The sequence below is a fragment of the Alosa sapidissima genome, chromosome 1 (genome assembly GCF_018492685.1).
Source record: "Alosa sapidissima isolate fAloSap1 chromosome 1, fAloSap1.pri, whole genome shotgun sequence".
In the NCBI taxonomy this organism is placed as follows: domain Eukaryota; kingdom Metazoa; phylum Chordata; class Actinopteri; order Clupeiformes; family Clupeidae; genus Alosa; species Alosa sapidissima.
In genome coordinates, this window is record NC_055957.1 from 43,338,052 (window position 1) to 43,355,436 (window position 17,385).

The 17,385-nt window shown below is 43.3% G+C and overlaps 1 protein-coding gene across 3 annotated transcripts; it reads right to left on the reverse strand.

The window, feature by feature from the left end:
• Positions 1-183: 183 nt before the first annotated feature.
• Positions 184-14,333, reverse strand: atcayb (ATCAY kinesin light chain interacting caytaxin b). 3 transcript variants are annotated; one of them, XM_042096437.1, is made up of 13 exons: positions 13,536-14,333; positions 10,573-10,679; positions 7,541-7,590; positions 6,890-7,126; positions 5,891-6,061; positions 5,521-5,623; positions 5,042-5,173; positions 4,696-4,782; positions 4,244-4,342; positions 3,668-3,703; positions 3,144-3,191; positions 2,877-2,923; positions 184-1,288 (listed from the first exon to the last, which is right to left on the reverse strand). In XM_042096437.1, the coding sequence occupies exons 2-12, from the start codon at positions 10,647-10,649 to the stop codon at positions 2,890-2,892; spliced, it is 1,074 nt and encodes a 357-aa protein (XP_041952371.1). In that variant the 5' UTR covers positions 10,650-10,679; positions 13,536-14,333; the 3' UTR covers positions 184-1,288; positions 2,877-2,889. The 3 variants fall into 3 exon arrangements, with proteins under 3 accessions (XP_041952371.1, XP_041952365.1, XP_041952377.1); XM_042096431.1 differs by having other exon boundaries at positions 6,890-7,153; XM_042096443.1 differs by lacking the exon at positions 13,536-14,333 and having other exon boundaries at positions 6,890-7,143; positions 10,573-10,659.
• Between the last annotated feature and the right edge of the window lie 3,052 nt (positions 14,334-17,385).

Genomic DNA, 17,385 nt, shown 5'->3' on the forward strand with positions numbered 1-17,385 from the left:
TATGTGTATGTGTCCGTGAGTGTAAATGTAGGCTATATCAGTAAGTCAGTAAGTCAATGTGCATTAATACCAATTAGAGGATTTTCTGGCCGGAGCATCAGTTTATCTTTAAAATGGCATTCAAACAATAGTTTGTACTGATAACATGGATGATCCTCACAGAACCAGACAGAGGGACACCAGTAGGGTAATACACCAGATAACCTCAGTTTTATGTCTCTTATTTTCATTGAATCGTTTTCAAAGGCCTCCTCAGGTAGTTGAAGCATTTGTCAATGTACAAGATTAAGAAATTCATTTTCACATGGCAAAAGTCTTACATACAATACCGCATTTTACAGAACATAACCACCTCATTCACTCTCCAGGCCAGGACACGTACTGTCACTAATTCGACCACCAAACAAGTTAAGATCACTTTTAAATGAACTGCATCATTAATTACAGACATTGAGAAACAACCCTGTTACCACAATGAGTCTGTTTTGATTTGTAATAATAGTCCCTTGATGCTTCTGGTCACTTTCTACTAATGAGGTGCTCTGGACACGGCGATCTGCAGTGTCCAGGAAATCACTGATCTCAGAGACATGCAGCAGCATGGCAATGGACAGAGTTAGTTTTCACCACAAAGCTTACATTACAGACATGTATAGTACTGCACATGTTATGTTACAGAGACTTAACCCCCCCCCCCCCCCCCCCACCCCCTCAGCTGCCTCATAGAAAGGACTTGACTAAACCAGTTGAAAACGTAATCAGGCAAGATTTAAAACAGATGCACAAAAAGGAGCTGAGCTCTGGAGTATCCTACGCAGTTTGGAACAAGACCAAGTTCTATGGTCTGGAAGGTTGCGAATCAGTCCATGGTGGCAGTGGGCCTTCGTTGTGCTCTGATGTGTGTGTGCGGTCAACATTCACTGAGCCTCCACAGAAAAGATGAAGACATTGAAAAGAGGAGAAGTTGGACACTTCGAAAAGTACTTTCCTCCACAGAAGATTGACCTGCACCTGAAGACCGTGCGGTATGGAAAATGGAATGTTTTTTTTACAATGGAAAATTCATTGTAGGTCGGTGTTCGACAAGATGTGTGCCAAAGGGTGTCTGTAGGAAAGAGCTGGTTCAGTATAGGCTGACTAGACCACATGGGTCTTTTGGCAGTGAAGACAAGAATGACGATACAGTTGACAGTCAGTCACGTTTCCTTTTCAGTGTGCTGTCCATTTCTCCATTCCATTGAACTCATGCAGGACTGCTGGTTAAGAAGCAGGTGCATCTTCAAGGACCCTTATTTTAAGAAAGGAACACAAAAATTACAAAACTGACAGAAACTGACACAAAAGCAGTATGGCAATGCTTCTCTACATCAGCACCAAGGAATAGCATTCAGATGTGTTATTAATATGATGTGAATCAGTTTGTGTTTCACCACAGGAGCCCTATTTTTTCCACTGAAACTAATAGCAGACTTCACGTGCAAAGAAAGATGATCCTTCTCTCCACATAGTGATTAATGATCCAATCAAGAAGCTTGTATATGCCAGAGCTCCCAGCCTTCTCACACACAGAACTATTTCTGTAGGCTAGTATGTCTGGTACATGGACCTCCACTATTACCATGACTCTAGCTGAATGTAATCAGAGAAAGAAGTGGAAAATTGCACTAGTTAACTGGAAGGTCTAACCACGAGTATTCAGTAATGTATACTCTTGGGTCTTGGATCAATATTTCATATTATCTTTGCTTGATTGAAGTATATGTACTTATTGCATTTTCAAATCAATCAATAATAAGGCATTCCTGCCAGTTGTGGAAAGATGGCTTGCTGTTTAATTTGTGAGATGTGTGTCAGGGATGAGGTCGAACATGTAGGCAGTGTTGCTCAACTTTACTTCTGGGTGGGACTGACGGTAAAGCTTTCAAAGAATGAGACTGAAGGGTCTGACATACAGACCATCATCCATTTTGTCTGTGGTGGAAATGTTTCTGTCATCATATATTAAGGCACTGAATCCAAGCACTAATGTTAAACTATTTCATAATCTAAAGATACACTTTCAGTAGCAGATACATGCTACTGATAGTTAATGGAGTGGACTACTATACTAATACTTAAACCTACAATGTGAGAGATTATTCCAAAGCACTTGTGAACACCACCTGAGAAATACTTGACATTTTAACCCTCTTTGCCGTACATTTGAGATCAAAGAATGGACCCGGTCTCTGCAGGGCTACATTGGACATGTTACATAAGGCCCATGGGCACAAGGGCTAAGTGACATCCCCGTGATGCACGACCCAGTGCTCTGGACAGAACAGTGCGTGACTGCAGTGCATGGCATTCTAAAATAAATCTCCCCATCCCTGGTGTGTGTGTGTGTGTGTGTGAGAGAGAGAGGCAAGCAGAGGAAAGGAGAGTAGAGCTGTCTGTATGTCTGAAAGGTTTGTATTGCACCACAGTCCCATAAAAATAGCATTGATCAGTGGTGGTGGTGGGCATAGAGGTTGTGGGGTGCAGCCACTCTGTGTTAAAGAGCCCAGCAGATGTGGGTTTATGTAACAGTAGAGAGAGAGAAAGAGAGAGAGAGAGAGAGAGAGAGAGAGAGAGAGAGAGAGAAGAAAGAGAAGAGAGAGAGAGAGAGAGAGAGAGAGAGAGAGAGAGAGAGAGAGAGAGAGAGAGAGAGAGAGCATAGAAAAGTTTCAGGTCAGGAGGGAGGTGAGTTGCCCACCCCTGGCTTTTTTCTGGCAGGAACATTCCTCATATGGTGGACTGTTCCGGGGAGGCCGTTAAACTGTCGATTGGGCATCTACAGTTACTGCGCCACCAGGGCGGTGCTGCCAGTCTCACCACCTCTACGCCTCTTCACTCACCTTCTCTGACATCTCACGGCGCTGCCTCCTCTGCCATCGACAGTGGACTGCCGGGAAATAGAGGGTATAAACAAACAGCACTTGGTCACAGTTACCATGACAGTATATGTACATGAATGTGGATAGATAGATAGATAGATAGATAGATAGATAGATAGATAGATAGATACTTTATTCATCCCACCACCAAACATGCACAGCATAGACTTTACGCATGAGGTGTGTGTGTGTGTGTGTGTGTCACAGACACACAGTCCACATGCTCACCTCTCTTTAGTGGCAGATGCCTCTGGCTGCTGCTGTTCCCGCTCTAGACTGCAGCGTTGAGAGAAAATGAGAAACAAACAAACCAATGAGTGAATAAAGATGTGCTCTTCACTGTGTTGTATAACTATATAACATTTCATAAAATGTGGTGCTCGTGTTTCCTCTCCGAATTGATTCATTCACATTACTTACAAAAAGTCTATGGCACTGCATGTGAATGATGTAAATGATTGGGAAGCATGCCTGTGCCCATCACAAAACCACACTGTTGAATATTAGCAATGCATGTCCAAACAGCAGAATAGAATATATATCCAGATACAGTATAATATCCAGGGGGAATGATCCTGATCTGGCCATGGACTTATGCCCAGACCAGGCCGGCTCTGTTAGGGGGGTTGGCTACTGTAAAGACATGCCTGATAAGAATGAAACTTGTCTGAATGTTGCTTGCATGGACTTGCAGACTATTTAAAAAAATCATACTTGTTTAATACCAAAGGATGAACTAATGTTTTATTTACCTTTCCCTCTGAACCTTCATTCTCTCCTCGTCGTACCTGAAAGCAGTTAAAAAAAAAAAAACGTTAAGCCAGATGTCGCAGCATCTGACCTTATCGTGTGACCACGGCTTGCCTGACGCTCAACCCCGTGTTCGTGTCATACAATCCTCACCCACCTCTCTCTTTTCTATCTCAATTTCCCCTTTAAGTCAATGGAGGGCAACCCCCCCCCCCCCCCCCCCCTCCACCCGAAAACACACTCCTCCACACACACACACACACACACACACACACACACACACACACAAACACACACACACAGCTTTAAACCTCCTTTGGCATGTTTCAATCAAGGACATATCAGACAGATGAATAGAAATACAATATTTTAGAGCCCTAGAGACATGCTTCAAAGGTACTCTCGTGCGTCATTAAAATGATTAATTGTGGATTAAAGTACCCGACTGAGTCCCACCGCCAATCTGGAACACAGACCTGGCATGCTGTGCGTTTGCAACCCACTACTTGATCGCTTGCAGATGCCCTGTGCTCATTTGTTTGTCTACTCAGTGCCCCCTGCTGGTTGAATATACTCACTGCAGCACACACTCCGGGATTTGCACGAGGTCCATGGGCACCATCTGCCCGAGTTCCTCCAGGCTCTGCACGTAACGGATCTTTTCCATGAACTTCACGCTGCAGAGAGGTGATGATGATAATGACAAATGAGCTGTCGGCTGTGACTCACAAGAGAGATACAGACAACGTGAGAATACCAAGCTATTTTACTTATAGGCCTACAGTACATGAGTAATTGGCTAGGTCTGTATCAGACAGGAGGATTATCTTGGAAAAACTAGGGTTAAAGTGATCCATTAATTTAAATGAAACTGAGATGAACAATCTGCAATTCAAACACTGCATATATGTCGCTGCAAGAACATGAATAAATAGGCCTATCCTTTATCTAGGCTATTTTCAAACAGACACAAACATTTGGGGTTTTCACCTTCAAGGAAAGAGGAAAACGGATAAATACGTAAGCAGACCTGATGAAAGGCCTTGAGACGGCTAGAACAGTCCGGATGAACCAGGAAGGGTGAGCGATAATCAGACACTTCAGATTCTTCCGCAACCTGAGAGCAGCACGAAAGCAACAAACGCAGAGGCCCTTGGAGTGCAGCACTCAAGACAAGCATAAACTCACTGCACCAAATAACCTTATCCTTCTGCCAGTCTGTATTGCTGTACATTGTGTGATTTTGTGCTATGCTTAATCAATTTCAATTGAAATATGAAGATTCTTAATGTTTTCTTCTGATAGTAGATTTATCATAGACATCAGTGATGTTTCTACATCATGAACAGTAGTGCCAGAGTCATCCTCTATTGTACCTCCTGTCAATCATCTGGTAACACCTCTTCAGCCAGTTGATGCCAGGCATCTTCCTCCGAGGAGTGGCTCCGTTCAGGTAAATAATCATGTAGTCCTCTGCCACCAACATCTCCAGGCTGCTGATAACGTACCTGTGTTTAAAGTTCACACCACACAAAGTATCAAACCCATGCAAATAACAATACAAACTGAGTGTGTATACTATATCATATATGTCATATATGCATATTAGCATTTATTGACCTGACACTATAATCTAGAGTGACCTGCAGTAGATGTGAGGTGCACATTTATTACTATGTGTTCTTTCTGGGTGGCTTAGGAAGGTGAAGAATACCATAGACTGTTTCTGAAATGCCATACTGATTTACTACTTACTGAATATTACTTATAACTTTTCTGTCAAGATCATTATATGAGCAGTATGCCATTTGGGAAACAGCCATAGAGCTGGTTTTGAGAGGGAGAGTGCCCTTACAGGAAGAGGTTCTCCATAATGTAGTGATAATCCGTACAGCTGCTATCGGGGAGCTGGCAAGCTGCAAACACGATGATAGCATTCAGGCCTTCGCCATAGTAACCTGAGTGAGAGAAGACAGGAGAAGAGGCACACACTCACAAACGTGCACACACGCGCACGCGCGCACACACACACACACACACACACACACACACACACACACACACATGCACACACACATACACACATGACACACACACACACAGACACACATTTGTTTATGAGGTGTAGAAGCACCGATCAAAGGTTAATCCTTCAAAAGTTAATCCTTCAAAAACAAAAAATGTGTCTGCATCAGCACAGCCTTCTCCCCCTCCCTTATGCAGACCTCCATGGGTGACGACGCGCAGATACGGCCTGATGGCCTGCATGTCAATACGCTGCTCCTGCTCCCCGATGATCACCGTCCTCCACAGGCGGCTGGCCGCCTCGGCCTCCTCTCTGCCCTGCCCCGCGGTGTTGCCCGGGGGACCCTTCGCCGAGGCCACGGGGGTGTCATCTGTCAGAGGGGAGTTAGCAAGGCTCATGTCAGTTTCATCTTAATTTTGAGTTCTTTCCTGTATAAATCATCTCCTGTGCCCCCCCCCGCCCCCACTGAAGAAATCTGGCTGCATTCTTGCATGAAATTTGCTATAATTTTATTTAAATTGAATTTGTTATGGCAGCTTTTATACATGCATCTTAAAGTTATTCATTGAATATCACAGATTTGATAGGTTCTTAAAGTCCCTGTAAACCAAGAATTAATGTGTTTTGAGTTCACATCACAGAGAAGGTTGTCATTAACCACTCCCGATCAGATCAGATTCAGGTACTTGTGATTCTTCCAAAGAGAAAATAATATGGGGGTTTGGAATTTTGAATCACACCTGGTCTTCACATCACACAACTCTTGCAGTGATGAAGACGTCTGAAATGTAGACGTTTTGCCCTACACAGTTCTGTAAGCTGACTTTGAATGGACTTTGATTTTTGCTACATGAGAGCTAACCTACTACTTAGTGCAAATTACAAAATGATTATGTCCTGTTTAATGGTCTAACTCCACAATTCAGTACCACACAGTTTACAGTCTTGAAACAAACCTATACCTAAGGTGTTTCAAAACAAATCTCAGATTTTGGTTCACAGGGTCTTTAAGTTTATACTAATTAAGCTTAATTAATCTAAAACACCCTGAAAGAGTACAGTAGTATTGATTTTCATATACAATCCTGTTTATGTGGTAATTGTTATTGATTTAAAAAGGTTACCTAACTTCCCTGCCAACTGGAGACTGAAATATGTCGCAATAACTCCAATGATCCCTAATTGACCTTGAGCTAACCTTCCCATTCCAGCTCGTTGCTGTTGGTGATAAACTCCAAAGAGTCTGTCTCATCTGGGGTGTCAATGTCATCCACGTTGATGTCCAGGTCGTCAGGTGTCTCCAGGAAGTCATCAGACAAGATAGAACCTTCACTCTGGTCCAGAGACAGGTTCATCTCCGGGGCGATCAGAGTCCGCCGTTTCCTACGAGACGAGGACACCATGTCCTCTCCAACATGTAGAGGGCCAGCGGGAGCTGCAAAAGCACGATGACTATCATGGTCTCCAGCACAGAATAAAACACAGAAGATTTATCTACATTATTGCATTTTTCAATGATGCCAATAGTCACATTATTCTGTAATTCTGGGGATTTTTGTGACGTAACGACACTACATGCCTTTTAAATGTCCCTATTTATACCTGGATACTTGGAATGATCTACTCCTGTTGTTTTGCAAAAGTAAATGTTTTGAAACTGTTAATCTGCATTAATTGAAAAAAATGCCAGAGGATAATTTCACACTCGCTGTTGTTGGTGGATTGCCAGGAAAAAAAAAATAAACCAGAGACTACCAATGTTTACACTCCTAGTCTGTGTCTATATTTGGACATGCATTTGATTACAGTTTTCAGTGTGAGTCATGGTGGCTCATGCTTGTCTACTCACAGGTTGTGTTGTCTGTCAGGCCACATGATTCTCCATCCTCAGGCAGAGGCCTGTTGGGAAGGACATACAGAGGAGAGACACAACACTGTTACCAGCACACAGAGGGACGAGACATGACCACGATCGCTGCGACCACAGCAAAGGACAGCGTCTTTACACAACACGGCTGGAGGGGAGAGAGACTGTAGGAACAAGCGGCTTGGTGACCACTGCATAGGGGTCAAGGAAACTCTAACTTGTGAGGTTAACATTTTACTGTTTACCGTTGAAGTTGATGAACTCGAGCATTGAGAACATTGTTTGTGTACACAGAGTTTACTAAAAATAAAGGTTTTTGAGCGGAAAAAACACGTGAGTTGTTTAAAACCTTTATTTTTAGTAAACTCTGTGTACACAAACAATGTTCTCAATGCTCGAGTTCATGTGTATGTGTAGAGACCCTGGTGATCCCTCAAAGTTTCATGTTGTGTTCTTCTTAATATATTAAAAATAGTGTCATGCATCAAAATAGTAGTGTCCCTAGCACTCCCATTCAAAAGGCCATTTGACCCAAAAATGACAATATGATCAATCTTAAAAGTGGCGCTTTCAACGTAATTATGCTTTTAAACGTTTGAATCAGGAACATTCACAAAAAGACCCTAGGTTGCATTTTGGCGAGAGTTACGTTTTACAGTAAATTGACCTGCCGTTAACATAGATTCAAGCCAGTCTGTTATTCTGGAACAGGGAATGGCCACCAGGTCCCAAAGAGCAAGCTCAATGTCAACAGCCACGAAGCAAACGTCCCACATAGAGGGAGACACCATCATGTGATTAGAAACAGGGGAGAGAGAGAGAGCATCATTTTTACTCAGATGTAAAAGATATAAAGAGTAGAGCATTTGAAACATTTGAATCTGGTTTTTGCTTTTCTGCCTCTGAAGGAACAATAGCTTGGCGAGAGTACTGTATGTGGAGGACAACAGTAATTATGCATCCGCCCTGGGGCTCGTCTCACAGCCAAGCCTGTCAGCATGTGTGCAGAGAGAGGAGAGGGACAGGAAGCGCACTGACATTCTAAATATCAGCCCTCTTCCCAAACACACACATCACATCTACACACACACACACACACACACACACACACACACAGACACATTCACATAAACTAGGCTGTCACTGGGAAATAAGAGAGGAAAGGATTTGGTAACAACTGTACAGCAGGATATGAGGAGGATTACAGTAAAGAACTTCAGAACATCGTTTTGGTTATGAACAGTTTTCTCCTCCTAAATGACTGTTGTTGGAGCATTCAGCTCCCTCAGGTGAGTGTTGAGTGTGTGTGTGTTGTGTAAACCTCAGGTTTATGTGAGTGTGAGTATGAGTGTGTGTGCGTTTGTGCTTGTGTGTGTGCGTGTGCTTGTGCATGTGCGTGTATGCGTGTGTGTGTGTGTGCGTGTGCGTGTGCATATGTGTGTGTGCGTGTGTGTATGTGTGTGTGTGTGTGTGTGAACCATGATCAACTGTGTAGCTGTTTAATCTTGACCTACATGCTGTCTGCTTGTGTGAGGCAGCAGGGCCACACGCTGAGCATCAGGCCAGACGTGGGAGAGTGATCTTCTAATGAGTGGCTTATCACATTCCCCCTGGATATGCTGCAATTCAGCGCTCACTGAAAAGTGCTAATTTTCTAATCCTCCGGCCCCATCCTGTCCTCCTCCCTTCTCCCTCTTTCTCTTGCTTTCTTTTTTTTTCTTTCTTTCTTTTGTTTGCTTCCTCACTGTCTTCCTCTGAAATGTGCCTCAGCCCGAGATGAAAACCAGAGGCAAGCTCTCATCTTGTGTGGTATGAACAGAGAACTAACACTGGCGTCATTCCCTGATATTGAGTCCCAGGCATTTCTTGGCTCTACGCCTATGTTTGATTACAAATGGCATAGAGGACATTGGATTGAGGTTCTCTGCTGATTCCCTTTGGCTATAATAATCAGTTTTGTGTTATTTGGCCTCCCTCAGTTCTGAATGACTGGCAGCATCCCTCAGTGCACTGAACAAACATCAACTGAACACACAGGCTATTTTTTAATTCAGGTTACAGGCACTTTCCAGCCATATGCAATCCAAAATCATTCTTCACCCCTTCAAACATTAAGAGAAAAGGCTCATAATCTCTTATACTAACCCTCAAGGATACAACTGCATTTAGACATGATAGGGTAATTGTATGTATTTTGGTTGACACACAGTTTGGTAAGTACCTGTTAACATTGATGCTGTTAATGGTGGTGGGGTCTGTTCTGTTCCTGTGTGAACTCACCTACTGAAAGGGATTCCAAGAATTGCAACTCTGTGCTCTGCTGTTGAATATTTTTTTTTCCTTTTCTTCAAAACAAGCTTTGAGGACTTTGAGCGTTCTAGAGTTAGCTTTGCCTCCCACACAGTCCTTTTATCTCCTCCACTCCTCAATTTTATCACCCTTTCCTGGTTTTAGACAAAAGTCTCAGTCTATTCTGTAGGTGGGCAGCCCTCTCTATCATGATTTACAACTTCCTCGGAGGTGTTGTAAAATGCATTCTTACTACCAGGTGCTGAGTAATACTGAAACAGAGAGCACCTCACGTGCTACCTCGGCTACTACAACCAGTCATAAACATATAGTATGTCTGTTATTGGTGGTTTGGTATTTATCTATATGACACAATGGCTGAGTGTAGAGTTTGTGCACACCTCCAACAAGTTTTATTATTAACAATATGGAGCTAATAATTAATGAATTAAAGTTAATCATAATTAATTAATACATTGGGTCAGAACTTCTAAACTCATTTTACCTCCATGCAAGAATACTACTGTATCTGCAAAGTATCAACCAAATATGGGTGAGCACAATAAGCCTATTTCCACAGTAGACATATTTTGACCTAAACACACAAGAGTGAGCATAAGAGTGTGGTAAAAGTTTCCACCCTTATGTCCCCTCTCATGCACACACACTCGGACGCACACACACACACACACACACACGCACAGTGGGTTGACTGGTTGGCCTACCGGGGGAAGTCCTCGTCCTGCCACTCATCCTTGACCTCCATGTTCTCCATGCGTAAGGTGGCCTCTGCTGTACCCATACCCTCCACAGGAGGTCAGGGCTGGGGTCACTGACAGAGGGAGAGGGAGAGAGAGAGAGCTGATTCACATTGCTGTGATTTTATTTAGCTTATTTTGTAAAGTATTTTCCATTAAAGGAGAATTCCGGTGTGATATTGACCTAAAGTGTGTTGAAAAATGATACCGAATGTGAACGTATGTCTCATAGCTCATCTTGGCTTGTCCCCTGCACTCAGAAATCTGGCGCTAGTTAGCCGATGCTACCAACAGTTTTTCGATGGGGGTGCCTCGGGCATCAGCCTAGCCATGCAAATAAAATACTGTTTTACACCAGTTACGAGGCTTAAAGTAGCTCCATACTTCATACTTCCAAGGGCCTTGACATTTAAAACGAGACATTGAGAAATTTGAAAAAGCACTGGTAGTTTATTTACAAGACGATTTATACAGTACCTTCATGAAGTTTACCGTTCGCCGCCATCTTGAATTTAGTCACGATAAGTCGAGCGATGAGTACGAATTAACAGGTATGATAAGGGACCAGATTCCAAAAATAATTCAGTGGTAATGCATGGATTCCAGTTGCTGCTACTGGAAGCAAGCGGAATCCATGCATTTCCACGGAATGTATGTACTGTCTCGTGACTAAATTCAAGTTTTTTGTGTTTTCTGAAAAACCTGAAAGAAAAATGACTTATGCCATTGTTTTAGAAAGGTGATGATAGGCCTATTTTAAACAACATAAGTTGATCAGAGTGCTGCACAGATCAACTCAACCAGCAACTCATTCCAGATGTTACACCACCACCTCATTTGCTCTGGTATCTCTGGCAGCTACAGTCCTATTCTCCTGTTCCACACAGAAGCGAAGCTTAATGCATTTGGGGCAGAGCGGTGAGCACTCAGCTCCAGAGAGACCGGGGCCTGATTTGTGCTGCAGTCAGACAATGGATCAATCTCCGCTGCTCAGTGGCCACTGGGCCGGTTCTGATGCATGAGCTTGATGCGTGAGCGTGGCCATGTGGAAGAGCAACACACGCTGAGTAAAAGCGCAGCCCCGAGGCGCACGCTGACCAGCACGTGGTGGACGAGCAAACAATAACGTGCCCTGTGCTGCACTGACATCAAACAGTCACTGCCAAAAATAGTATCTAACATTAACAACAACAACAGCAACAAACAAAAACAACACCACCATTCATTTACAAATACAGTAGAGACAGTTCTACTTATTGCGCTGGTGACATTTGAGGTTGCACTGAATACCACATACAAAGATGACTGCATGACAACATTCTTTAAGCAGTACAGTAATAGCACCTGATGAAATGGCAATGGAAATTGACCCCTTATTCAATAATTAAGTAGTTTTTAAGTAGAAATGTGCATAGTTTAAGGTTGATTAAGGAGAGAAGCCTACTGAATTTACCCCTTACTTTTTTGATTTCCCCTTAATTTCCCTCCTTAATTAAGGTATCCCTGAATTAACACCTTAAAATATAATTAAGATACTTAAATTGTCCTTAATAACCCCCTTAATCACAACACATAAAGGGAACCCCTGACTTAACACGTAGATTAAGGGGTCACACCTAAAATGCCATTTAAGGTAAAATGAATGGCCTGTTTAACAAATGAAACTGTTTTTAGGGATAATTTAAGGTAGTTTAAGGTTTAAGGTATTTGAATACATTTCATTGTTATGGTCATTCTGTTATGCAAGTTTCTAGAATATCCTAGATAATGCAAAGATAAGTCACATCACCACCCATAAGGCATGACTCCTATGTGTATATGTTAGCATGGCATCAGGAGATTAGTGGAGCTGCTTTTCCCTCTGCAGATGTTAGCACTCTTCAGGGCAGATGCTCAGCTGAGTCTGAGACTCAGGCAGCCCAGCAGTATGCAGTTCAGCCGCACATGCTCACCAACATGCAGATGGCTTTCCCTCCCATATGTAAACATATGCACGTACACAATTAAACACACAGACACACACATACATGCTGTCTCTCTCATACACAAAAATACATACAGACACGCACACACGCATGCATACACACAGACACAGAAATACACATGCATAATAAATACATGCATGGCGCATGCACACATTTCTGACAACCCTACATACCACACACTAACACACATTGTATACATCAGATAAAATTTAACACTGCTCTTAAAAATCACCATTTCATAGTGGAAATACAAAAGGGACGTCCTTTATGTACAGCGTGACTCACAGGTGGACAGGAATCAAGAAAACAACAACCACATTCCTCAAGTGCAGGACCGAGCAAAGATGTGTGCGCTCACTGGTAAGCTTGATAGTGAGGAGACGCAATTGGAGAAACTATATTGTAACCAGGGATACAGAGAAAAAAAGGAGAGAGAAAGTGAGAGAGAGAGAAAGATGGAAGCCAGTGGTCATTAGAAAATGACAGATCCATATCTCGTGATGAACAGAATCGGACAACTGCCTGTGCTATTTAACCCTGATTAGAGGCACCAAATGTGGCGTGAAATGAGGAGCTGCTCAGAGAGGGCACGCAGGGCTCCTCACGTGTGCTAGTATGCTCCCACTGCGTCCCCATCTTAATCAGCCCACCGTCTGCACCAGCCCCCCTTTTCACTCAATTTACTGACAGAGAAACAAAAACATTACGTCAGCTCACCCAATTAGTGGGATTAACTCTCGGACCAGAGAAGAGGGTGAAGGCATTCATTTTTGCCTCCACTTTCCTCTCTGTGTGTTCTCTCGCTTCTCTCTTCATCTTCATCTCTCTCTTTCTCGCTCTCTCTCTCTCTCTTTCGAAATGTTGAGTTGGTGTCATCTTCTCCTGCCTGGCCCATACATAACAGTACATAGCATCCAGCAGCTTGTTTACATTGAGATCACTCACCTCAGCTTCAGGCTCCGTATCTCCGTATCTCCCTCTGCGTCGCCGGAGCGGCTGGTAGCGGGGGGAGCCCCTGGTGCCTCTCTGCCCACCCGTGCTGAGACAAAAGCAGGCAGCCCCTGGCAGGAAGTGGTGGCTGGCTGGCTGGCTAGCTGGAGGAGGGGGTAGTGGTAGTGGTGGCGGCTGGAGGTGGGGGGGGGGGGGGGGGGGGTCCGTTTGGACGGGAGCTGGTCTGCTCAGGTCCGTACGCCTAGTTCAGCTTTCTCTCCACCACAGATGCCAATCCTCAGCCAGTGGCCATGGCGACACACTGCCCGCTCTGATGTTTCCTAGACGGCTCGCCGGTCAGCCTGCAGTCCTCCATCTCTAAAGTAGGGGACGTGGGTGGGGAGGATGGGGGGTGTCCGTTGCGTCGTGTTTGTGTGTGTGTGTGTGTCGATCCTCTCAGCTGCTGTGGTGATGGAGGAGGCAGTAATCCCCCAGAGGCTGGGTGGTGTGCTGAACGCTACGCTGCGCTCTGCTGCTATTATGCAATCCCCACCTGAGGTACGTCTCTGCTTCCCACCCTCTCCTCTCTCCTTCACTCTCTCGTTGGTTCTCTCCCTCTCTCTCTGACTATTTGTCTCTCACAAGGTTAACATTATCATTTTTCTTCTTCAGCTAACATAAGCCAATATGTTTGTGCTTGTCTGTTGGTCCATCACTCTGTCTGTCAGTCTATCTGTTTTGCTCACACATAAACTGTTAGCATCAGGCGATTCATCATTTTCCCTGTTCCCTGGCAACAGCATCTCCCTGTGATTCTCTCTCTCGTGTGCACACTTTCTCTCTGTCTCTCTCTCTTCCAGCCTCACAGGCTCCTCCTTCATTCAGTTCCCATCAGACCCCCCCCTCCCCCCCACACACACACACACACACAGCTGCCTGACGCTCTAGGCAGTGGCAGCACACAGAGGGACCCAGTGATCAGCCCAGCAAGCCCTCTGATTGGCCTGACCATTCAATATGCCTACACCTCATTGGCTGAGGTTGTTTACGGGATGTCTGTATTAAGAATGATGTCATCTTTTTAGCTGTCTTAAATGCTGCCACGATATAGTGTGAGCCCAAATGACACCCACTGCTTAGTGAGCTTAGGGTAAAGCCCAATGAAGTAAGATGCAGATGTGCATGTTGCATTCAATGGGAATAGTTCCTTTGCCTTGTTGTAGGTTACTATCAAATGAAGCTGAGCTGATAGATAAAGACTACCTGTCAAGAAGGCAAAATTATGTCCACTCTAATGATTATTTCTCTCTCTCTTTTGCTGCCACAGCACAGGTCTCTCTAGTGTTTTAAAAGAGAGAAGATCAGAAAGTAAAAGAGAAGAAAAGATGAAGAACATGAAAAAAGAGAATGATGGCAAGATAGGGTAACAGGGATCTCTTCTGTCATTACAAGATCAGCCATGTTTGATGTGTAGTAATATAAAATAGACATCGGTTCCATGCAGACCAGTCTGCAAATTCTGCAGTGTCCTGGGGCTGGTCATGAACTCAAATGACCAGTGCAGCTGAGTGCTTTCACTTTAATAGAGAGTCATCCTCAGCCTCACTCATCAGGGGAAGCCATGTGGAACAGACGCACAACACAAAGTGAATGTTGTAATGTATGTATGTAATGTAACTAACCAGTATCTGTTATAACCCAATCAAACAACATAGGGGAAAGTATCTGGTATAACCCAATCAAACAACACAGGGAAAATTCCTGGGAATGTACAAGCAGTGTTTGCACTTCCTCATGGATATTTGCTGTTGAAATTCTCTGCAAATACATGGTGCAAGTATGTCACAGATGTAGGAAATGTAGGCAAAACTATTTTACATTATTTACAAATATTTTGCACTTTACATTACTTTATTACTTATACAAAATATCTGACATAGTCATGAATACACACTTTAGTCGTGGTTACATCAGCATAAAATCAGGAAAATTAATATTTAAATTGTGCCATTTGAGAGCAGCACTGGTATACTTTCATGCTAATTTGCCACAAGGTGGCAGTAGTGATTTACTCATCACTAGACACAGGGGCTAAAACCACTACTGATTATAAGACGGCCCTTGAAATGTCTGGAATATATTTTTTTTACCTGGGTTGAGGAACATGGGGGCCCATCAGGACTGCTTATGCAGCGGCCCAGGTTCTTGTGCTATGTCCCTGACTAGACAGCATACCACACTGTATCTGCAGAATAAGGAGGAAGTGCATCTCTCCCTCTTTTGAAGCAGTGCAGCCTGTACAGCCATCTGCTCAATGCTTTATCATACTCTGTGAGCATGTGTGCACAATGCATTTGCACAATAATTTTGAGATGTGTTTGTGATCATATCACCTATGCAATTATTTAATATATCTGTTTATAGAAAGAACATTTATTTTGCTGACAGTGTGTTGGTTTCAGGCTGAATCACCCTGTTGGTGAACACCATTGGTATGGCACCTGCTTTAAGTATTCAATTTACAGTAAATGCAGTCATCCATTTACTACCCTAAAATGGCAGTAAAACAGATGCCATGTGTGAGATTTTACCCCTATCTGATCCAGATTTATCAATCAATTAATCAATAAACCAATCAATCAAATAATCAATCTAAAATGACAGGGAGGATTTTGGTCAGGATGGGCTCATTCTTCCTTTTGGGGTGCTTATACTGGCAAGAGGTCTGAGCCTTCTGTATCAACCAGAGTGTGTGCTATTTAAGGTAGTGTCTGGCACGAGGTCTTTGCATTCTGTATCCTGCCCTTGTTTACCTAGTGTCAACCCACAATGCTTGTTTTCCCAACATCTGAGACCTAGTATGGTTCATTGCAATTTGCGTTGTGTAGCAACCCATTTTGAGCTTTGAGCATTTTTATTTCACAGAGATACTAGTCTGATTTCTGTCAATATGTCTACGCTTCCCTCATGGTGGCATGGTGGCAGACCCATCAGTGACGAGATGGGATGATGTTGATGATAAAGTTGAAAGTGGATGTGGTTAACAGTAGCAGGAATGCCTGCAAACATAAAAAAAATTGCAGTCGGAAGAATGTGTAAATGTATACCGCAATGGTAAACACATTGTTTCTTGACTGCTGATGTAGTTTATTATCAGTTTGAATAGGTTAGGTAAAGTAGGAACATCAGGAATCCCATTCAGCTCCCATGTCTCTGTCCGCGTATGGCGCGTGATGAGAATTGCGAGAATTGCGTTTTGTGTGCTGCTGTGTGTTAATTTCAATTAAAACTAAAAGATGATTCAGCATATTCACCAGGAGCGTGCGGTCCATATGGGCAGGTGGGACAGCGAACTACCTGAAGCATCCTCCACAAAAAATAGTTCTTCAGTAAATTAGTAAATCATTGCTTCAAGTCTACTTTTAATAATGTGATTGCCACATTAATTATCTATAGTTTCTGTAGGCTTTCCAACTATTTTTGGTTATTGACATCAACTGTTGGATGATGGTGGCAATTCTCGTTGAGTTTAATGTGTCATGCAATGTTGGGGCAAGGCACCTCGACGATCGCATTCCTCAATAATTTATCGCATAACCCTGGCGTCTTCAATAAGGATTGCAATCCGCGCTAAAAGACGCCTGTACGGTCGTAAAGTAGTCTGCCCCATGGTCATATTCTAGAACTACTCAAATTATTCCGCCAGTTATAAATTAGGCCTATCGTTTCATTTCAAGATGCAGAAATGGCGAGTAGTGTTGCACCTGTTAACCGTGTTGAGTTTCTGTTTAAAAAAAAATAAATTGAGAGGTTGAAATTAGAAGATACGTTATCTAACCCTGGTGTCTTCCTTGATTTAGTAGCT

Coding starts and splice junctions, on each gene's coding strand:
- atcayb (XM_042096431.1), bottom strand. CDS start 10,649: ATGGGTACAGCAGAGGCCACCTTACGCATGGAGAACATGGAGGTCAAG. Junction 7,591..10,572: donor CAGGACGAGGACTTCCCCCG/GTAGGCCAACCA, acceptor CCTTCCCAACAG/GCCTCTGCCTGAGGATGGAG. Junction 3,704..4,243: donor ATCCCGGAGTGTGTGCTGCA/GTGAGTATATTC, acceptor AACTGCTTTCAG/GTACGACGAGGAGAGAATGA.